Below are 23,589 nucleotides of genomic sequence, written 5' to 3'. Positions count from 1 at the left end.
TATGATTAGACAAGGTCTAAGGAAAACAATCAAATGTGCTGTGATTTGTTTCCTGAGAACATATGTGTGTCACAGGCAGCAAGGTAATTATTTCTACTTCACTGGAAGAAAGGTTTATTTCTTGACAGGTAGAACAACAGCTGCATAAAGCCGGCAGTGCTGATGCACTTCAAGCTGTCTGTTGTACTCATTAGCTGTACTGCTGATTAGAAGTATGCTTCTGTTGTACTGAGCTTTGGGATCAAAGTAATATTTACATTCTATTTTAGACAGTTTTCAAGTGATGAAAACTCTTTTAGTGCAACGTTTGGCATGTGAGTTAATGGACTTAGTTTTGAAAGTATTCCGTTGTTAATTCCATTGCTAGTCATTTCACCACCCAGATATTTGTTCTTTCTCTGCTATTGAGAGATTCTGTTTCAAGACAGTGTAAGTGTTAAGCATGAGAACTCAGTGGGAACAGACTCAGCATTTTTGCCTATTTTACATCACCTTGGACAGGTGATGAGGCTTTCATAGAGACATATATCATACATACAATCAAAGTGGCATGGTAGGAGATGACATTGAAATTTGCACAAATATTCCAGGTAACGGTCCAAATGAGAAGCTGAAGGCAGAGTATAGCGAAGTATAATTCTTAATTGTAAGAATGGTTGTTACAAGAGATGACTCTGTTGCATTGTTATTTTGATCAACCTCTGCATATTTGTCAGAGGTTTTTCCCTGCTCTGTGTACTTGTAAATTTTTTTTGGTTTTTTTTCTCCGTAAGTATTTTGTTTTTAAAGGTTTGTTTATATACTCTAACAGTTATTTTTCTGGTAAGGGACTCGTATCTATTCAAGGCAAATCTCATCAAGAGATAGTCCAAGGTGTCCATGAGCTGTATGATCTGGAAGAGACTGCAATAGAATGGAAAGAAGATGAAAAAAGAACCAATAGGCTCATTCCCAGGGTGAGAGAGTGAGGCAGACTACTACATACTGTATCGGATTAACAGATGATGTAGTTGCCTGGAAGTAGAATAAAATGTCAGGTAACAGAGGCATCTAAGTAAAGTGTACTGAAAGAACAGACCTACAGAACAGTGAGGATTGGTAAGTGCAGAAATAGTTTTTCATTTCTAGCTTTTTCATTGATAGTTGGCCATAAAAACAGTTCCTTACAACGTAGTAACTTAAGCAGTATGAATGAAAATCATACATTGTGTAAAATGATTTTGGCATAGTTTAAATGCAAATTAATTTGAGCGTTTTTTAAACATGCTCAATCCAGTTGTTTTAATTATTGTCTAGCACTTGACAGAGGAGAAGCCAGAAGGCCTTGTCAACGAAGCATCTCGGTATGGATATCAAAACCACTTTTTTAATCATAGTCAGTGACTGCACTGTGCGGAAGATCATTCAAAATTGATTCTTTTTCTTTTCTAAGGTTTTCCCCTCCCTTGCTTTTAAACAAAGGTAGAAAACAAAACTTACTCTGTACTTCATTTGATCATTCTGCTTAGATATGAATTTTCTAATAAGTAGGTTGATCTGAAAATAATGCCTCCTCTTTTTTTCCATGGAAACTACAACAGATAGAGTACAAATAACAGGTTGAAAGAAGCTCAACTTTCAGCTACAAAAACAGTTTTCAGTATAGTCTCCTCACCATTAGCTATACATTTTTGCTAGCAGTGAAAAAGCCTCAGCATGCTGTGCTTGTAAACATTTCAGTGGCCATGGCTTGTCTTTCATGTCACTGTCTGCTGCTACTTTTGTCTCCTGAAATGCACAAGCCACAAGTAACCTCAAGAAGCTAATAGTGTAGTCATTCCATGATGTTTTAGTTGGCTGATGGTTTGGTTAATGTTTGCCTTCCTGTACTAACAATATAGTAATTTTACAGTGCTATGAGAGACATACTGCTTCTGCCTTACAAAAAACTGCTTGTTCAAGGTGTTCCTTTTTTCTTTTTCCAAATGCATAGGCAGGTTGCATTAGCTGATCTTGTAATCGTCAATAAAACGTGTTTGGTTTCGTGGGAAGAATTGAATAAAGTCAGAACAACTGTCAGGTATGAAATTTCTGGTGATAAACCGTGACATTGTATGTGCTCAAATGTTATTAGAAATTAGATCTCATGATTGTTCCAACAGATCGTGTAGTGAAAAAGAGCAGTGAGAAAGCAGTGAAAAAGAGTCTGCCCCTTTCTGGAGATGTTTCCAGTGCATTTCTGTGCTTCCACAGTCTTATCAGCTTGCCTAAGTAAGATTTGATGTTACCTGCTCAGAAGTGTAGAATTATAGAATAGAATCCAAGAATGCTCTTAAGTTGGAAGGAACCTTCAAGGACCATTGACTCCAACCTCTGGCTCTACTCAGGACCACCCAAAATTCCAATTCTATGTCTGAGAGCTTTCTCCAAATGTTCCTTGAACTCTGGCTGCTTGGGGCTGTTCCATGTCTACCGCCCTCTGGTGAAGAACCTTTTCCTAATACCCAACCTGACCCTCTTCTGGTGCAACTCCACACCGTTTCCTTGGCTAAATTAGGCCTAAAAAATGCCTTATAATAGACCTTTGTCTTAAGTGCTCACATTCTTATACTATTGGGCAGCTGTTGCCATTTGTCTGAGTTAACTACAGGGGGCAGTGTCTGGTAGTACATACATGTTTATTAGCAAATATAAAGGGGTATGGAAGATATCTGAATAATTGTCATGGATGTAAAAGAACAAACGGGCTGAATCAAAGCAGTGTTCAAAGGTGTGTTCCATCTTTCTCAGTACCCTGACAGACAAAATGGAATATTGAGAAATACTTTGCAACGTTATTTGTGGTTCAGACTCTTGAGAATTCTTAACCTTGCAGTTTGTACTGGGAGAAGAAAAATGCTATGTTCAGTAGTAGTATTTTATTGTCAGAAGTTGTGAATTTTGACCTTGGTTCGGCTATAAAATGTCACAAAAGCAAACTTTTTTTTGATGCCTCTTGGACTGTAAAACATTTAGTAACAGTGTGAGAGATGTCGTTATGTTTCTTGTATTGCTCTACATTGTTAAATTGTTCAATGGATATATTACAGTTGCGTTTGCACCTCATTTTGCTTTTTTCTCTTTGTTTTAGGTCAATAAATGGACTTGTCGAAATTTTGGAAACACAAAGGTCGAGGTATTAGATTAACCTGTATTCCAACAAGTACCAAATCCTGTCCCACTGACATTATTTTTACCAAGCTTTCATTATGATCTGTTGGCTGTGCACATGCATACCTACCTGTACTGTGTTTTAATGTGTGCTTGTGTTCAAAGAGGTACAGAACGATTGTTCCCATCAGAGAATTAGATAACACTTAGGCATCCAATACAAATCACATCTTTCAGAAAACAGATTCTTGTGTGGTTTTTGTTTGTTTGTTTGTTTGTTTGTTTGTTTAGTATTAATTTATTCTTTAACTGTATTCACTAAAATTCTCTTTTTATGCTCCCATATTACTGTACAGCTGAAAGCTGCTTTACTCCACGGTAGATAGCACTGACTGCTGACATCTGAAAATAGGGCTAGCTTCTGGTGCTTTGCATTGGAATAAGAGATCAGGAAAAAAAAACAACAGACATGAACAATTATTTATATGTTTAAAAATGAGTAATCAAAGCTTCAGTACACATAATTCTTACATGCAATGAAAATACAAAGCTTTCTTTCTCTCCCTATCTGTGCAGAGTTGATCTTTCCAATGTGCTGGACCTGCATGCTTTTGACAGTCTATCTGGAATCAGGTATGGCAGTAATTTCACTTTTATTAAAAGGAATGCTCATTGCATAGATACACGCATGAAGTAGGTACATTTACATTTAGGCAGAGTCTGCATCTGAATTTCTGTTCCATATTCTAGTTCAGACACTTGTTTACAATTCTCAGTAAGAGTAAGAAGTACTAGAAAGAGGATGTTTTTCCACTTGAGATACATGCAGCAAAAGATTGTAGGGTTTGTAAAATGAAATGAGAGCCAAAGCACCCATGACTGTTTGGCGTTTTCCCTTGTTGAGGCTTTCAGTTGTCCATTAGTACTACTACTACTAAATAAGATCTCAGTGCTTTTTTCTGGTTCTCTTAAAACTCAGAGGATTTAATTTTTTTCTTGCTTTACATTGTGATGAACTGGAGACCTTAGTTTTCACAGGAATCTCTGAGTTCCACAACAACCTAAGCCTTGGAAATGTTGTTCAGCGTGTTCCTGGATCCGTTATGTCCTCTGGTTCTTTTATGACTAAGAGGCTCAGCTTTAAATTAGCAAACACTGCACAGTGTGCAGTGGGAATTAGCTTTGGGAATGAGTTAAGTAGAAAGTGGTGTATAGTATTTCACTTCATTTTATACTGCACATTTTACTCTTAGAAGCAATGGCTTTGTTCCTTTTTTACTTCCTAACATAGTTTCAAAAAGTGATGCCCAACAAATCATCCCACAGATGTCAGAAGTTACTTTTTTGTTTTATAAAGATGTAAGAGTGTAAAATGTAGATAGAAGTCCATGGCGACTTACTCTATGATGGTTAAAAGTTAGTAGGTCGTACTACTAGCCTTGTTGTGAAAATGGGTCTCCTAAGTCTTTCTTGTAAGACACTGACAGCTGAGTTAGAACAAAGCGTTTCTAACCATAACAGACTCTCTTGGCCCAAGGACAGCTTGAATCCAACCAGAAATGACCATCCAATAGGTCACTCCTTGCTTTATCACTCTTAGGTCAGAATTTTTTTCCTAATCTAGAAAGGAAATCCGTAATTGTTCTGTACATTACTATAGTCAAATTAGATAATTGACAGTGGAATTCCAGCAGTTAATCTGTGGCAGACTTCCTATCACAGATGATTTGAAAGATCAAACAAACATAATTAAACATAACTATTCTGAGATTAAAGCTGAATTAACAGTTGAAAATTACTTTGATAACAGAACTTTAGTTTTGGTCTGCAGTACTGAAGAGTTTGTGTAGATCTTGTTTGAGATAATGACACTGCATCCATCCAGTGCAAATGCAACATCTGCTTGTTTACAGCTTGCAGAAAAAATTGGAGAGTATGAAGACAACAGATGCACATCTCGACAAGGTAATTACAACAAGCACTGCTTCAGTCTCGCTGTTAGAAGATAGTTCAGGTTAACTGCAACCATGGCATACTAATCATCTTATTTTTTCAGAAGGTTTCAGGTAGAGAATAGTATGTTTAAGATCTCTGGAATATTACACTGAATGCCATGTACTTTGATATAGATAGATAGTAAATGTATATACTGAGTTCTGCTTTCAAATATGGTTTAAGAGTTCTATTGTTGGAAACAGTGTTCTTGTACATGGAGAGCATTACTACAACAGACAAGTAATACTATTCTTTCAATATTTGTCCTTATTGAGCAATTGAGATTTGAGAATTGAGCCCTATACTTACACCTGATATTTATCCCGTAGGTCGAAATGATGTCAGTGTTTGTAGATATTGGGGAGTTGCTGTTCACAACTTTGCATTACTTAAGGTGTTAGAGAGACACATTCTGTGAGTGCTTCCCTTCGTTTTTACACAGAAAATCAACAGATCAACCTGTAACAGTGAATCAGGTTTTCCTATAAATTTGATATAAATCCTATAATGGCACGTGTGCTAGAAGGTTAGGAATGTGAAATGCTTTGTTTTTCCAGATATGTAACCCAGCTTTTATTTATGTCAGGGTAGAATCTTCTCTCTTGCTCTGTGCAATAAAACAATCCTTGCATATTACAGTTTAAATTGCATTTTTATCTTCCTGATTGTGTTTTATTTAGAGAGAAAATACAGTATTTTGTCTGTTTTGTGGCTTTGATTTTTAATAAATAATTGAAGGGGAAAGGGTCTGGCCTGTCACTCCTTTAGAGTATAAGCAGTTGTGTGCTAAATGCTGCTTTTAAGCATCTATCTTGTCTGTCTTGTGTGTCTTTCCATTTACAGGACATAGTGACAGTAACACTTGAAGTCCTAGGAAATATTAAGGAAGAAAACCTTAATCTCTTTATACAGGTAAATATGAATACATCGCAGTCAAGTGCGAAATCACTGTGTCCTTTTGTAGAAAATCATCTTACGCTGTTGTGTTTGTGAAAACATTTTTCCTCTTTGTAGAATCTTCTGTGGGAAAAGAATGTGAAAGATAGGACTGGATGTACCACGGATGTCATAAGACTGAAGGTTTGCCTGAAACTTCCAACCTCTTTGTTTTGTGCTTTCCCTCTTTTTAAATGGAAAGAAACTGCAGTGTATTGTCAGCCACATACAGGTCAAAGAGCAGACAAAAGAGAGAACATCAGTTTGTCATTGATCCATGTAGAGACACTTAAATACCTGCTGGCCAATGAGACCACTCAAGGTAGCTGACAGAGAAGCAAACCACAGTACTACTTGCTGTGTAGTGAAAGGGGAGACTTGCAGTCCCAAACATGAGTGGGACAGGATGAATGATCAGGACATAAGTGAAAGGAGGTGATGTTGTTTTCCCCTCCTTTGCTCTGAAAGGTCTCATCCATTTCACCTAGATGGCTCCTTAGCTAGGGATGTAGTTACAGGTTTCTGTCCACGATTACAGTTATTGGCATAATAAACAGAAGTTTAATTGAGTGTAACAATGCAGCACAATGCTAGTTATGGTCCACCTAAAATTTTTTGATTACATCAGGCTGCAGTTTTAAAGATGTGATTTACACATAAGTGTATTCATCCCCGTGTACGATTCATTGCATAGTTCTGAGGTGAACGTTGGTGATGCTTGAGGATATACTTTCATTTTCCTTAAACCACAAAGCTAAGTAAATGATAAAAAAGTCGATTGTATGATTAGACAAGGTCTAAGGAAAACAATCAAATGTGCTGTGATTTGTTTCCTGAGAACATATGTGTGTCACAGGCAGCAAGGTAATTATTTCTACTTCACTGGAAGAAAGGTTTATTTCTTGACAAGTAGAACAACAGCAGCATAAAGCCGGCAGTGCTGATGCACTTCAAGCTGTCTGTTGTAGTCATTAGCTGTACTGCTGATTAGAAGTATGCTTCTGTTGTACTGAGCTTTGGGATCAAAGTAATATTTACATTCTATTTTAGACAGTTTTCTAGTGATGAAAACTCTTTTAGTGCAACGTTTGGCATGTGAGTTAATGGACTTAGTTTTGAAAGTATTCCGTTGTTAATTCCATTGCTAGTCATTTCACCACCCAGATATTTGTTCTTTCTCTGCTATTGAGAGATTCTGTTTCAAGACAGTGTAAGTGTTAAGCATGAGAACTCAGTGGGAACAGACTCAGCATTTTTGCCTATTTTACATCACCTTGGACAGGTGATGAGGCTTTCATAGAGACATATATCATACATACAATCAAAGTGGCATGGTAGGAGATGACATTGAAATTTGCACAAATATTCCAGGTAACGGTCCAAATGAGAAGCTGAAGGCAGAGTATAGCAAAGTATAATTCTTAATTGTAAGAATGGTTGTTACAAGAGATGACTCTGTTGCATTGTTATTTTGATCAACCTCTGCATATTTGTCAGAGGTTTTTCCCTGCTCTGTGTACTTGTAAATTTTTTTTGGTTTTTTTTCTCCATAAGTATTTTGTTTTTAAAGGTTTGTTTATATACTCTAAGAGTTATTTTTCTGGTAAGGGACTCGTATCTATTCAAGGCAAATCTCATCAAGAGAGAGTCCAAGGTGTCCATGAGCTGTATGATCTGGAAGAGACTGCAATAGAATGGAAAGAAGATGAAAAAAGAACCAATAGGTTCATTCCCAGGGTGAGAGAGTGAGGCAGACTACTACATACTGTATCGGATTAACAGATGATGTAGTTGCATGGAAGTAGAATAAAATGTCAGGTAACAGAGGCATCTAAGTAAAGTGTACTGAAAGAACAGACCTACAGAACAATGAGGATTGGTAAGTGCAGAAATAGTTTTTCATTTCTAGCTTTTTCATTGATAGTTGGCCATAAAAACAGTTCCTTACAACGTAGTAACTTAAGCAGTATGAATGAAAATCATACATTGTGTAAAATGATTTTGGCATAGTTTAAATGCAAATTAATTTGAGCGTTTTTTAAACATGCTCAATCCAGTTGTTTTAATTATTGTCTAGCACTTGACAGAGGAGAAGCCAGAAGGCCTTGTCAACGAAGCATGTCGGTATGGATATCAAAACCACTTTTTTAATCATAGTCAGTGACTGCACTGTGCGGAAGATCATTCAAAATTGATTCTTTTTCTTTTCTAAGGTTTTCCCCTCCCTTGCTTTTAAACAAAGGTTGAAAGCAAAAATTACTCTGTACTTCATTTGATCATTCTGCTTAGATATGAATTTTCTAACAAGTAGGTTGATCTGAAAATAATGCCTCCTCTTTATTTCCATGGAAACTACAACAGATAGAGTACAAATAACAGGTTGAAAGAAGCTCAACTTTCAGCTACAAAAACAGTTTCCAGTATAGTCTCCTCACCATTAGCTATACATTTTTGCTAGCAGTGAAAAAGCCTCAGCATGCTGTGCTTGTAAACATTTTAGTGGCCATGGCTTGTCTTTCATGTCACTGGCTGCTGCTACTTTTGTCTACTGAAATGCACAAGCCACAAGTAACCTCAAGAAGCTAATAGTGTAGTCATTCCATGATGTTTTAGTTGGCTGATGGTTTGGTTAATGTTTGCCTTCCTGTACTAACAATATAGTAATTTTACAGTGCTATGAGAGACATACTGCTTCTGCCTTACAAAAAACTGCTTGTTCAAGGTGTTCCTTTTTTCTTTTTCCAAATGCATAGGCAGGTTGCATTAGCTGATCTTGTAATCGTCAATAAAACGGATTTGGTGTCAAGGGAAGAACTGAATAAAGTCAGAACAACTGTCAGGTATGAAATTTCTGGTATAACCGTGACATTGTACATGCTCAAATGTTATTAGAAATTAGATCTCATGATTGTTCCAACAGATCGTGTAGTGAAAAAGAGCAGTGAGAAAGCAGTGAAAAAGAGTCTGCCCCTTTCTGGAGATGTTTCCAGTGCATTTCTGTGCTTCCACAGTCTTACCAGCTTGCCTAAGTAAGATTTGATGTTACCTGCTCAGAAGTGTAGAATTATAGAATAGAATCCAAGAATGCTCTTAAGTTGGAAGGAACCTTCAAGGACCATTGACTCCAACCTCTGGCTCTACTCAGGACCACCCAAAATTCCAATTCTATGTCTGAGAGCTTTCTCCAAATGTTCCTTGAACTCTGGCTGCTTGGGGCTGTTCCATGTCTACGGCCCTCTGGTGAAGAACCTTTTCCTAATACCCAACCTGACCCTCTTCTGGTGCAACTCCACACCGTTTCCTTGGCTAAATTAGGCCTAAAAAATGCCTTATAATAGACCTTTGTCTTAAGTGCTCACATTCTTATACTATTGGGCAGCTGTTGCCATTTGTCTGAGTTAACTACAGGGGGCAGTGTCTGGTAGTACATACATGTTTATTAGCAAATATAAAGGGGTATGGAAGATATCTGAATAATTGTCATGGATGTAAAAGAACAAACGGGCTGAATCAAAGCAGTGTTCAAAGGTGTGTTCCATCTTTCTCAGTACCCTGACAGACAAAATGGAATATTGAGAAATACTTTGCAACGTTATTTGTGGTTCAGACTCTTGAGAATTCTTAACCTTGCAGTTTGTACTGGGAGAAGAAAAATGCTATGTTCAGTAGTAGTATTTTATTGTCAGAAGTTGTGAATTTTGACCTTGGTTCGGCTATAAAATGTCACAAAAGCAAACTTTTTTTTGATGCCTCTTGGACTGTAAAACATTTAGTAACAGTGTGAGAGATGTCGTTATGTTTCTTGTATTGCTCTACATTGTTAAATTGTTCAATGGATATATTACAGTTGCGTTTGCACCTCATTTTGCTTTTTTCTCTTTGTTTTAGGTCAATAAATGGACTTGTCGAAATTTTGGAAACACAAAGGTCGAGGTATTAGATTAACCTGTATTCCAACAAGTACCAAATCCTGTCCCACTGACATTATTTTTACCAAGCTTTCATTATGATCTGTTGGCTGTGCACATGCATACCTACCTGTACTGTGTTTTAATGTGTGCTTGTGTTCAAAGAGGTACAGAACGATTGTTCCCATCAGAGAATTAGATAACACTTAGGCATCCAATACAAATCACATCTTTCAGAAAACAGATTCTTGTGTGGTTTTTGTTTGTTTGTTTGTTTGTTTGTTTGTTTAGTATTAATTTATTCTTTAACTGTATTCACTAAAATTCTCTTTTTATGCTCCCATATTACTGTACAGCTGAAAGCTGCTTTACTCCACGGTAGATAGCACTGACTGCTGACATCTGAAAATAGGGCTAGCTTCTGGTGCTTTGCATTGGAATAAGAGATCAGGAAAAAAAAACAACAGACATGAACAATTATTTATATGTTTAAAAATGAGTAATCAAAGCTTCAGTACACATAATTCTTACATGCAATGAAAATACAAAGCTTTCTTTCTCTCCCTATCTGTGCAGAGTTGATCTTTCCAATGTGCTGGACCTGCATGCTTTTGACAGTCTATCTGGAATCAGGTATGGCAGTAATTTCACTTTTATTAAAAGGAATGCTCATTGCATAGATACACGCATGAAGTAGGTACATTTACATTTAGGCAGAGTCTGCATCTGAATTTCTGTTCCATATTCTAGTTCAGACACTTGTTTACAATTCTCAGTAAGAGTAAGAAGTACTAGAAAGAGGATGTTTTTCCACTTGAGATACATGCAGCAAAAGATTGTAGGGTTTGTAAAATGAAATGAGAGCCAAAGCACCCATGACTGTTTGGCGTTTTCCCTTGTTGAGGCTTTCAGTTGTCCATTAGTACTACTACTACTAAATAAGATCTCAGTGCTTTTTTCTGGTTCTCTTAAAACTCAGAGGATTTAATTTTTTTCTTGCTTTACATTGTGATGAACTGGAGACCTTAGTTTTCACAGGAAACTCTGAGTTCCACAACAACCTAAGCCTTGGAAATGTTGTTCAGCGTGTTCCTGGATCCGTTATGTCCTCTGGTTCTTTTATGACTAAGAGGCTCAGCTTTAAATTAGCAAACACTGCACAGTGTGCAGTGGGAATTAGCTTTGGGAATGAGTTAAGTAGAAAGTGGTGTATAGTATTTCACTTCATTTTATACTGCACATTTTACTCTTAGAAGCAATGGCTTTGTTCCTTTTTTACTTCCTAACATAGTTTCAAAAAGTGATGCCCAACAAATCATCCCACAGATGTCAGAAGTTACTTTTTTGTTTTATAAAGATGTAAGAGTGTAAAATGTAGATAGAAGTCCATGGCGACTTACTCTATGATGGTTAAAAGTTAGTAGGTCGTACTACTAGCCTTGTTGTGAAAATGGGTCTCCTAAGTCTTTCTTGTAAGACACTGACAGCTGAGTTAGAACAAAGCGTTTCTAACCATAACAGACTCTCTTGGCCCAAGGACAGCTTGAATCCAACCAGAAATGACCATCCAATAGGTCACTCCTTGCTTTATCACTCTTAGGTCAGAATTTTTTTCCTAATCTAGAAAGGAAATCCGTAATTGTTCTGTACATTACTATAGTCAAATTAGATAATTGACAGTGGAATTCCAGCAGTTAATCTGTGGCAGACTTCCTATCACAGATCATTTGAAAGATCAAACAAACATAATTAAACATAACTATTCTGAGATTAAAGCTGAATTAACAGTTGAAAATTACTTTGATAACAGAACTTTAGTTTTGGTCTGCAGTACTGAAGAGTTTGTGTAGATCTTGTTTGAGATAATGACACTGCATCCATCCAGTGCAAATGCAACATCTGCTTGTTTACAGCTTGCAGAAAAAATTGGAGAGTATGAAGACAACAGATGCACATCTCGACAAGGTAATTACAACAAGCACTGCTTCAGTCTCGCTGTTAGAAGATAGTTCAGGATAACTGCAACCATGGCATACTAATCATCTTATTTTTTCAGAAGGTTTCAGGTAGAGAATAGTATGTTTAAGATCTCTGGAATATTACCCTGAATGCCATGTACTTTGATACAGATAGATAGTAAATGTATATACTGAGTTCTGCTTTCAAATATGGTTTAAGAGTTCTGTTTTTGGAAACAGTGTTCTTGTACATTACTACAACAGACAAGTAATACTATTCTTTTCAATATTTGTCCTTATTGAGCAATTGAGATTTGAGAATTGAGCCCTATACTTACACCTGATATTTATCCTGTAGGTCGAAATGATGTCAGTGTTTGTAGATATTGGGGAGTTGCTGTTCACAACTTTGCATTACTTAAGGTGTTAGAGAGACACATTCTGTGAGTGCTTCCCTTCGTTTTTACACAGAAAATCAACAGATCAACCTGTAACAGTGAATCAGGTTTTCCTATAAATTTGATATAAATCCTATAATGGCACGTGTGCTAGAAGGTTAGGAATGTGAAATGCTTTGTTTTTCCAGATATGTAACCCAGCTTTTATTTATGTCAGGGTAGAATCTTCTCTCTTGCTCTGTGCAATAAAACAATCCTTGCATATTACAGTTTAAATTGCATTTTTATCTTGGTGATTGTGTTTTATTTAGAGAGAAAATACAGTATTTTGTCTGTTTTGTGGTTTTGATTTTTAATAAATAATTGAAGGGGAAAGGGTCTGGCCTGTCACTCCTTTAGAGTATAAGCAGTTGTGTGCTAAATGCTGCTTTTAAGCATCTATCTTGTCTGTCTTGTGTGTCTTTCCATTTACAGGACATAGTGACAGTAACACTTGAAGTCCTAGGAAATATTAAGGAAGAAAACCTTAATCTCTTTATACAGGTAAATATGAATACATCGCAGTCAAGTGCGAAATCACTGTGTCCTTTTGTAGAAAATCATCTTACGCTGTTGTGTTTGTGAAAACATTTTTCCTCTTTGTAGAATCTTCTGTGGGAAAAGAATGTGAAAGATAGGACTGGATGTACCACGGATGTCATAAGACTGAAGGTTTGCCTGAAACTTCCAACCTCTTTGTTTTGTGCTTTCCCTCTTTTTAAATGGAAAGAAACTGCAGTGTATTGTCAGCCACATACAGGTCAAAGAGCAGACAAAAGAGAGAACATCAGTTTGTCATTGATCCATGTAGAGACACTTAAGTACCTGCTGGCCAATGAGACCACTCAAGGTAGCTGACAGAGAAGCAAACCACAGTACTACTTGCTGTGTAGTGAAAGGGGAGACTTGCAGTCCCAAACATGAATGGGACAGGATGAATGATCAGGACATAAGTGAAAGGAGGTGATGTTGTTTTCCCCTCCTTTGCTCTGAAAGGTCTCATCCATTTCACCTAGATGGCTCCTTAGCTAGGGATGTAGTTACAGGTTTCTGTCCACGATTACAGTTATTGGCATAATAAACAGAAGTTTAATTGAGTGTAACAATGCAGCACAATGCTAGTTATGGTCCACCTAAAATTTTTTGATTACATCAGGCTGCAGTTTTAAAGATGTGATTTACACATAAGTGTATTCATCCCCGTGTCCGATTCATTGCATAGTTCTGAGGTGAACGTTGGTGATGCTTGAGGATATACTTTCATTTTCCTTAAACCACAAAGCTAAGTAAATGATAAAAAAGTCGATTGTATGATTAGACAAGGTCTAAGGAAAACAATCGAATGTGCTGTGATTTGTTTCCTGAGAACATATGTGTGTCACAGGCAGCAAGGTAATTATTTCTACTTCACTGGAAGAAAGGTTTATTTCTTGACAAGTAGAACAACAGCAGCATAAAGCCAGCAGTGCTGATGCACTTCAAGCTGTCTGTTGTACTCATTAGCTGTACTGCTGATTAGAAGTATGCTTCTGTTGTACTGAGCTTTGGGATCAAAGTAATATTTACATGATATTTTAGACAGTTTTCTAGTGATGAAAACTCTTTTAGTGCAACGTTTGGCATGTGAGTTAATGGACTTAGTTTTGAAAGTATTCCGTTGTTAATTCCATTGCTAGTCATTTCACCACCCAGATATTTGTTCTTTCTCTGCTATTGAGAGATTCTGTTTCAAGACAGTGTAAGTGTTAAGCATGAGAACTCAGTGGGAACAGACTCAGCATTTTTGCCTATTTTACATCACCTTGGACAGGTGATGAGGCTTTCATAGAGACATATATCATACATACAATCAAAGTGGCATGGTAGGAGATGACATTGAAATTTGCACAAATATTCCAGGTAACCGTCCAAATGAGAAGCTGAAGGCAGAGTATAGCAAAGTATAATTCTTAATTGTAAGAATGGTTGTTACAAGAGATGACTCTGTTGCATTGTTATTTTGATCAACCTCTGCATATTTGTCAGAGGTTTTTCCCTGCTCTGTGTACTTGTAAAGTTGTTTTGTTTTTTTTTCTCCATAAGTATTTTGTTTTTAAAGGTTTGTTTATATACTCTAAGAGTTATTTTTCTGGTAAGGGACTCGTATCTATTCAAGGCAAATCTCATCAAGAGAAAGTCCAAGGTGTCCATGAGCTGTATGATCTGGAAGAGACTGCAATAGAATGGAAAGAAGATGAAAAAAGAACCAATAGGTTCATTCCCAGGGTGAGAGAGTGAGGCAGACTACTACATACTGGATCGGATTAACAGATGATGTAGTTGCCTGGAAGTAGAATAAAATGTCAGGTAACAGAGGCATCTAAGTAAAGTGTACTGAAAGAACAGACCTACAGAACAGTGAGGATTGGTAAGTGCAGAAATAGTTTTTCATTTCTAGCTTTTTCATTGATAGTTGGCCATAAAAACAGTTCCTTACAACGTAGTAACTTAAGCAGTATGAATGAAAATCATACATTGTGTAAAATGATTTTGGCATAGTTTAAATGCAAATTAATTTGAGCGTTTTTTAAACATGCTCAATCCAGTTGTTTTAATTATTGTCTAGCACTTGACAGAGGAGAAGCCAGAAGGCCTTGTCAACGAAGCATCTCGGTATGGATATCAAAACCACTTTTTTAATCATAGTCAGTGACTGCACTGTGCGGAAGATCATTCAAAATTGATTCTTTTTCTTTTCTAAGGTTTTCCCCTCCCTTGCTTTTACACAAAGGTAGAAAACAAAAATTACTCTGTACTTCATTTGATCATTCTGCTTAGATATGAATTTTCTAACAAGTAGGTTGATCTGAAAATAATGCCTCCTCTTTATTTCCATGGAAACTACAACAGATAGAGTACAAATAACAGGTTGATAGAAGCTCAACTTTCAGCTACAAAAACAGTTTCCAGTATAGTCTCCTCACCATTAGCTATACATTTTTGCTAGCAGTGAAAAAGCCTCAGCATGCTGTGCTTGTAAACATTTCAGTGGCCATGGCTTGTCTTTCATGTCACTGTCTGCTGCTACTTTTGTCTCCTGAAATGCACAAGCCACAAGTAACCTCAAGAAGCTAATAGTGTAGTCATTCCATGATGTTTTAGTTGGCTGATGGTTTGGTTAATGTTTGCCTTCCTGTACTTACAATCTAGTAATTTTACAGTGCTATGAGAGACATACTGCTTCTGCCTTACAAAAAACTGCTTGTTCAAGGTGTTCCTTTTTTCTTTTTCCAAATGCATAGGCAGGTTGCATTAGCTGATCTTGTAATCGTCAATAAAACTGATTTGGTGTCAAGAATTGAATAAAGTCAGACCAACTGTCAGGTATGAAATTTCTGGTATAACCGTGACATTGTACATGCTCAAATGTTATTAGAAATTAGATCTCATGATTGTTCCAACAGATCGTGTAGTGAAAAAGAGCAGTGAGAAAGCAGTGAAAAAGAGTCTGCCCCTTTCTGGAGATGTTTCCAGTGCATTTCTGTGCTTCCACAGTCTTATCAGCTTGCCTAAGTAAGATTTGATGTTACCTGCTCAGAAGTGTAGAATTATAGAATAGAATCCAAGAATGCTCTTAAGTTGGAAGGAACCTTCAAGGACCATTGACTCCAACCTCTCGCTCTACTCAGGACCACCCAAAATTCCAATTCTATGTCTGAGAGCTTTCTCCAAATGTTCCTTGAACTCTGGCTGCTTGGGGCTGTTCCATGTCTACCGCCCTCTGGTGAAGAACCTTTTCCTAATACCCAACCTGACCCTCTTCTGGTGCAACTCCACACCGTTTCCTTGGCTAAATTAGGCCTAAAAAATGCCTTATAATAGACCTTTGTCTTAAGTGCTCACATTCTTATACTATTGGGCAGCTGTTGCCATTTGTCTGAGTTAACTACAGGGGGCAGTGTCTGGTAGTACATACATGTTTATTAGCAAATCTAAAGGGGTATGGAAGATATCTGAATAATTGTCATGGATGTAAAAGAACAAACGGGCTGAATCAAAGCAGTGTTCAAAGGTGTGTTCCATCTTTCTCAGTACCCTGACAGACAAAATGGAATATTGAGAAATACTTTGCAACGTTATTTGTGGTTCAGACTCTTGAGAATTCTTAACCTTGCAGTTTGTACTGGGAGAAGAAAAATGCTATGTTCAGTAGTAGTATTTTATTGTCAGAAGTTGTGAATTTTGACCTTGGTTCGGCTATAAAATGTCACAAAAGCAAACTTTTTCTTGATGCCTCTTGGACTGTAAAACATTGAGTAACAGTGTGAGAGATGTCGTTATGTTTCTTGTATTGCTCTACATTGTTAAATTGTTCAATGGATAGATTACAGTTGCGTTTGCACCTCATTTTGCTTTTTTCTATTTGTTTTAGGTCAATAAATGGACTTGTCGAAATTTTGGAGACACAAAGGTCGAGGTATTAGATTAACCTGTATTCCAACAAGTACCAAATCCTGTCCCACTGACATTATTTTTACCAAGCTTTCATTATGATCTGTTGGCTGTGCACATGCATACCTACCTGTACTGTGTTTTAATGTGTGCTTGTGTTCAAAGAGGTACAGAACGATTGTTCCCATCAGAGAATTAGATAACACTTAGGCATCCAATACAAATCACATCTTTCAGAAAACAGATTCTTGTGTGGTTTTTGTTTGTTTGTTTGTTTGTTTGTTTGTTTAGTATTAATTTATTCTTTAACTGTATTCACTAAAATTCTCTTTTTATGCTCCCATATTACTGTACAGCTGAAAGCTGCTTTACTCCACGGTAGATAGCACTGACTGCTGACATCTGAAAATAGGGCTAGCTTCTGGTGCTTTGCATTGGAATAAGAGATCAGGAAAAAAAAAACAACAGACATGAACAATTATTTATATGTTTAAAAATGAGTAATCAAAGCTTCAGTACACATAATTCTTACATGCAATGAAAATACAAAGCTTTCTTTCTCTCCCTATCTGTGCAGAGTTGATCTTTCCAATGTGCTGGACCTGCATGCTTTTGACAGTCTATCTGGAATCAGGTATGGCAGTAATTTCACTTTTATTAAAAGGAATGCTCATTGCATAGATACACGCATGAAGTAGGTACATTTACATTTAGGCAGAGTCTGCATCTGAATTTCTGTTCCATATTCTAGTTCAGACACTTGTTTACAATTCTCAGTAAGAGTAAGAAGTACTAGAAAGAGGATGTTTTTCCACTTGAGATACATGCAGCAAAAGATTGTAGGGTTTGTAAAATGAAATGAGAGCCAAAGCACCCATGACTGTTTGGCGTTTTCCCTTGTTGAGGCTTTCAGTTGTCCATTAGTACTACTACTACTAAATAAGATCTCAGTGCTTTTTTCTGGTTCTCTTAAAACTCAGAGGATTTAATTTTTTTCTTGCTTTACATTGTGATGAACTGGAGACCTTAGTTTTCACAGGAAACTCTGAGTTCCACAACAACCTAAGCCTTGGAAATGTTGTTCAGCGTGTTCCTGGATCCGTTATGTCCTCTGGTTCTTTTATGACTAAGAGGCTCAGCTTTAAATTAGCAAACACTGCACAGTGTGCAGTGGGAATTAGCTTGGGAATGAGTTAAGTAGAAAGTGGTGTATAGTATTTCACTTCATTTTGTACTGCACATTTTACTCTTAGAAGCAATGGCTTTGTTCCTTTTTTACTTCCTAACATAGTTTCAAAAAGTGATGCCCAACAAATCATCCCATAGATGTCAGAAGTTACTTTTTTGTTTTATAAAGATGTAAGAGTGTAGAATGTATATAGAAGTCCATGGCGACTTACTCTATGATGGTTAAAAGTTAGTAGGTCGTACTACTAGCCTTGTTGTGAAAATGGGTCTCCTAAGTCTTTCTTGTAAGACACTGACAGCTGAGTTAGAACAAAGCGTTTCTAACCATAACAGACTCTCTTGGCCCAAGGACAGCTTGAATCCAACCAGAAATGACCATCCAATAGGTCACTCCTTGCTTTATCACTCATACGTCAGAATTTTTTTCCTAATCTAGAAAGGAAATCCGTAATGGTTCTGTACATTACTATAGTCAAGTTAGATAATTGACAGTGGAATTCCAGCAGTTAATCTGTGGCAGACTTCCTATCACAGATGATTTGAAAGATCAAACAAACATAATTAAACATAACTATTCTGAGATTAAAGCTGAATTAACAGTTGAAAATTACTTTGATAACAGCACTTTAGTTTTGGTCTGCAGTACTGAAGAGTTTGTGTAGATCTTGTTTGAGATAATGACACTGCATCCATCCAGTGCAAATGCAACATCTGCTTGTTTACAGCTTGCAGAAAAAATTGGAGAGTATGAAGACAACAGATGCACATCTCGACAAGGTAATTACAACAAGCACTGCTTCAGTCTCGCTGTTAGAAGATAGTTCAGGATAACTGCAACCATGGCATACTAATCATCTTATTTTTTCAGAAGGTTTCAGGTAGAGAATAGTATGTTTAAGATCTCTGGAATATTACACTAAATGCCATGTACTTTGATACAGATAGATAGTAAATGTATATACTGAGTTCTGCTTTCAAATATGGTTTAAGAGTTCTGTTTTTGGAAACAGTGTTCTTGTACATTACTACAACAGACAAGTAATACTATTCTTTTCAATATTTGCCCTTCTTGAGCAATTGAGATTTGAGAATTGAGCCCCATACTTACACCTGATATTTATCCCGTAGGTCAAAATGATGTCAGTGTTTGTAGATATTGGGGAGTTGCTGTTCACAACTTTGCATTACTTAAGGTGTTAGAGAGACACATTCTGTGAGTGCTTCCCTTCGTTTTTACACAGAAAATCAACAGATCAACCTGTAACAGTGAATCAGGTTTTCCTATAAATTTGATATAAATCCTATAATGGCACGTGTGCTAGAAGGTTAGGAATGTGAAATGCTTTGTTTTTCCAGATATGTAACCCAGCTTTTATTTATGTCAGGGTAGAATCTTCTCTCTTGCTCTGTGCAATAAAACAATCCTTGCATATTACAGTTTAAATTGCATTTTTATCTTGGTGATTGTGTTTTATTTAGAGAGAAAATACAGTATTTTGTCTGTTTTGTGGTTTTGATTTTTAATAAATAATTGAAGGGGAAAGGGTCTGGCCTGTCACTCCTTTAGAGTATAAGCAGTTGTGTGCTAAATGCTGCTTTTAAGCATCTATCTTGTCTGTCTTGTGTGTCTTTCCATTTACAGGACATAGTGACAGTAACACTTGAAGTCCTAGGAAATATTAAGGAAGAAAACGTTAATCTCTTTATACAGGTAAATATGAATACATCGCAGTCAAGTGCGAAATCATTGTGTCCTTTTGTAGAAAATCATCTTACGCTGTTGTGTTTGTGAAAACATTTTTCCTCTTTGTAGAATCTTCTGTGGGAAAAGAATGTGAAAGATAGGACTGGATGTACCATGGATGTCATAAGACTGAAGGTTTGCCTGAAACTTCCAACCTCTTTGTTTTGTGCTTTCCCTCTTTTTAAATGGAAAGAAACTGCAGTGTATTGTCAGCCACATACAGGTCAAAGAGCAGACAAAAGAGAGAACATCAGTTTGTCATTGATCCATGTAGAGACACTTAAATACCTGCTGGCCAATGAGACCACTCAAGGTAGCTGACAGAGAAGCAAACCACAGTACTACTTGCTGTGTAGTGAAAGGGGAGACTTGCAGTCCCAAACATGAGTGGGACAGGATGAATGATCAGGACATAAGTGAAAGGAGGTGATGTTGTTTTCCCCTCCTTTGCTCTGAAAGGTCTCATCCATTTCACCTAGATGGCTCCTTATCTAGGGATGTAGTTACAGGTTTCTGTCCACGATTACAGTTATTGGCATAATAAACAGAAGTTTAATTGAGTGTAACAATGCAGCACAATGCTAGTTATGGTCCACCTAAAATTTTTTGATTACATCAGGCTGCAGTTTTAAAGATGTGATTTACACATACGTGTATTCATCCCCGTGTCCGATTCATTGCATAGTTCTGAGGTGAACGTTGGTGATGCTTGAGGATATACTTTCATTTTCCTTAAACCACAAAGCTAAGTAAATGATAAAAAAGTCGATTGTATGATTAGACAAGGTCTAAGGAAAACAATCGAATGTGCTGTGATTTGTTTCCTGAGAACATATGTGTGTCACAGGCAGCAAGGTAATTATTTCTACTTCACTGGAAGAAAGGTTTATTTCTTGACAAGTAGAACAACAGCAGCATAAAGCCGGCAGTGCTGATGCACTTCAAGCTGTCTGTTGTAGTCATTAGCTGTACTGCTGATTAGAAGTATGCTTCTGTTGTACTGAGCTTTGGGATCAAAGTAATATTTACATGATATTTTAGACAGTTTTCTAGTGATGAAAACTCTTTTAGTGCAACGTTTGGCATGTGAGTTAATGGACTTTGTTTTGAAAGTATTCCGTTGTTAATTCCATTGCTAGTCATTTCACCACACAGATATTTGTTCTTTCTCTGCTATTGAGAGATTCTGTTTCAAGACAGTGTAAGTGTTAAGCATGAGAACTCAGTGGGAACAGACTCAGCATTTTTGCCTATTTTACATCACCTTGGACAGGTGATGAGGCTTTCATAGAGACATATATCATACATACAATCAAAGTGGCATGGTAGGAGATGACATTGAAATTTGCACAAATATTCCAGGTAACGGTCCAAATGAGAAGCTGAAGGCAGAGTATAGCAAAGTATAATTCTTAATTATAAGAATGGTTGTTACAAGAGATGACTCTGTTGCATTGTTATTTTGATCAACCTCTGCATATTTGTCAGAGGTTTTTCCCTGCTCTGTGTACTTGTAAAGTTGTTTTGGTTTTTTTTCTCCGTAAGTATTTTGTTTTTAAAGGTTTGTTTATATACTCTAACAGTCATTTTTCTGGTAAGGGACTGGTATCTATTCAAGGCAAATCTCATCGAGAGATAGTCCAAGGTGTCCATGAGCTGTATGATCTGGAAGAGACTGCGATAGAATGGAAAGAAGATGAAAAAAGAACCAATAGGTTCATTCCCAGGGTGAGAGAGTGAGGCAGACTACTACATACTGTATCGGATTAACAGATGATGTAGTTGCCTGGAAGTAGAATAAAATGTCAGGTAACAGAGGCATCTAAGTAAAGTGTACTGAAAGAACAGACCTACAGAACAGTGAGGATTGGTAAGTGCAGAAATAGTTTTTCATTTCTAGCTTTTTCATTGATAGTTGGCCATAAAAATAGTTCCTTACAATGTAGTCACTTAAGCGGTATGAATGAAAATCATACATTGTGTAAAATGATTTTTGCATAGTTTAAATGCAAATTAATTTGAGCGTTTTTTAAACATGCTTAATCCAGTTGTTTTAATTATTGTCTAGCACTTGACAGAGGAGAAGCCAGAAGGCCTTGTCAACGAAGCATCTCGGTATGGATATCAAAACCACTTTTTTAATCATAGTCAGTGACTGCACTGTGCGGAAGATCATTCAAAATTGATTCTTTTTCTTTTCTAAGGTTTTCCCCTCCCTTGCTTTTAAACAAAGGTAGAAAACAAAACTTACTCTGTACTTCATTTGATCATTCTGCTTAGATATGAATTTTCTAATAAGTAGGTTGATCTGAAAATAATGCCTCCTCTTTTTTTCCATGGAAACTACAACAGATAGAGTACAAATAACAGGTTGAAAGAAGCTCAACTTTCAGCTACAAAAACAGTTTTCAGTATAGTCTCCTCACCATTAGCTATACATTTTTGCTAGCAGTGAAAAAGCCTCAGCATGCTGTGCTTGTAAACATTTCAGTGGCCATGGCTTGTCTTTCATGTCACTGGCTGCTGCTACTTTTGTCTCCTGAAATGCACAAGCCACAAGTCACCTCAAGAAGCTAATACTGTAGTCATTCCATGATGTTTTAGTTGGCTGATGGTTTGGTTAATGTTTGCCTTCCTGTACTAACAATATAGTAATTTTACAGTGCTATGAGAGACATACTGCTTCTGCCTTACAAAAAACTGCTTGTTCAAGGTGTTCCTTTTTTCTTTTTCCAAATGCACAGGCAGGTTGCATTAGCTGATCTTGTAATCGTCAATAAAACGGATTTGGTGTCAAGGGAAGAATTGAATAAAGTCAGACCAACTGTCAGGTATGAAATTTCTGGTATAACCGTGACATTGTACATGCTCAAATGTTATTAGAAATTAGATCTCATGATTGTTCCAACAGATCGTGTAGTGAAAAAGAGCAGTGAGAAAGCAGTGAAAAAGAGTCTGCCCCTTTCTGGAGATGTTTCCAGTGCATTTCTGTGCTTCCACAGTCTTATCAGCTTGCCTAAGTAAGATTTGATGTTACCTGCTCAGAAGTGTAGAATTATAGAATAGAATCCAAGAATGCTCTTAAGTTGGAAGGAACCTTCAAGGACCATTGACTCCAACCTCTGGCTCTACTCAGGACCACCCAAAATTCCAATTCTATGTCTGAGAGCTTTCTCCAAATGTTCCTTGAACTCTGGCTGCTTGGGGCTGTTCCATGTCTACCGCCCTCTGGTGAAGAACCTTTTCCTAATACCCAACCTGACCCTCTTCTGGTGCAACTCCACACCGTTTCCTTGGCTAAATTAGGCCTAAAAAATGCCTTATAATAGACCTTTGTCTTAAGTGCTCACATTCTTATACTATTGGGCAGCTGTTGCCATTTGTCTGAGTTAACTACAGGGGGCAGTGTCTTGTAGTACATACATGTTTATTAGCAAATATAAAGGGGTATGGAAGATATCTGAATAATTGTCATGGATGTAAAAGAACAAACGGGCTGAATCAAAGCAGTGTTCAAAGGTGTGTTCCATCTTTCTCAGTACCCTGACAGACAAAATGGAATATTGAGAAATACTTTGCAACGTTATTTGTGGTTCAGACTCTTGAGAATTCTTAACCTTGCAGTTTGTACTGGGAGAAGAAAAATGCTATGTTCAGTAGTAGTATTTTATTGTTAGAAGTTGTGAATTTTGACCTTGGTTCGTCTATAAAATGTCACAAAAGCAAACTTTTTCTTGATGCCTCTTGGACTGTAAAACATTGAGTAACAGTGTGAGAGATGTCGTTATGTTTCTTGTATTGCTCTACATTATTAAATTGTTCAATGGATATATTACAGTTGCATTTTAACCTCATTTTGCTTT

At 37.0% G+C, this 23,589-nt stretch overlaps 2 protein-coding genes and 1 long non-coding RNA gene across 15 annotated transcripts in view; 2 read left to right on the top strand and 1 right to left on the bottom strand.

The window, feature by feature from the left end:
* Positions 1-23,589, bottom strand: part of LOC146754037 (uncharacterized) — a 134,800-nt gene that overhangs the window by 61,647 nt on the left and 49,564 nt on the right. The window lies entirely within an intron of this gene.
* LOC146754038 (putative COBW domain-containing protein 7) lies at positions 669-17,576 on the top strand. Of its 11 annotated transcripts, none has more exons than XR_014939593.1 (8): positions 8,955-9,089; positions 9,949-11,933; positions 12,285-12,369; positions 12,799-13,035; positions 14,969-15,015; positions 15,649-15,726; positions 16,775-16,819; positions 17,372-17,409. XR_014939593.1 is itself a non-coding variant. In XM_085529541.1 (7 exons), the coding sequence occupies exons 1-7, from the start codon at positions 5,020-5,022 to the stop codon at positions 17,490-17,492; spliced, it is 510 nt and encodes a 169-aa protein (XP_085385667.1). In that variant the 5' UTR covers positions 3,161-5,019; the 3' UTR covers positions 17,493-17,576. The 11 variants fall into 11 exon arrangements, 5 of the variants coding, with proteins under 5 accessions (XP_085385667.1, XP_085385672.1, XP_085385670.1 ...); XR_014939590.1 differs by lacking the exon at positions 12,285-12,369 and having other exon boundaries at positions 8,959-9,089; positions 12,799-12,867; positions 12,970-13,035; positions 15,645-15,726; XR_014939589.1 differs by lacking the exons at positions 8,955-9,089; positions 9,949-11,933; positions 12,285-12,369; ... (3 more) ...; positions 16,775-16,819; positions 17,372-17,409 and adding exons at positions 669-956; positions 1,297-1,343; positions 1,973-2,059; ... (2 more) ...; positions 5,968-6,036; positions 6,139-8,039.
* Positions 19,115-23,589, top strand: part of LOC146754036 (putative COBW domain-containing protein 7) — a 128,185-nt gene continuing 123,710 nt past the window's right edge. For 2 of the 3 annotated variants that reach the window (XM_085529532.1, XM_085529534.1), the window contains exons 1-2: positions 19,115-19,195; positions 19,625-22,557. In XM_085529532.1, coding sequence (XP_085385658.1) covers positions 22,394-22,557 — 164 coding nt within the window. In that variant the 5' untranslated portion in view covers positions 19,115-19,195; positions 19,625-22,393. The remainder of the gene's footprint in view (positions 19,196-19,624; positions 22,558-23,589) is intronic. The other variant, XM_085529533.1, reaches the window with a different exon arrangement.

Source organism: Coturnix japonica, chromosome Z (genome assembly GCF_054131305.1).
Source record: "Coturnix japonica strain WE chromosome Z, WE-NBRP24, whole genome shotgun sequence".
Taxonomy (NCBI): Eukaryota; Metazoa; Chordata; class Aves; order Galliformes; family Phasianidae; genus Coturnix; species Coturnix japonica.
The sequence above is the reverse complement of the archived record's forward strand: the minus strand, read 5'-3'. Positions and strand labels throughout refer to the sequence as shown.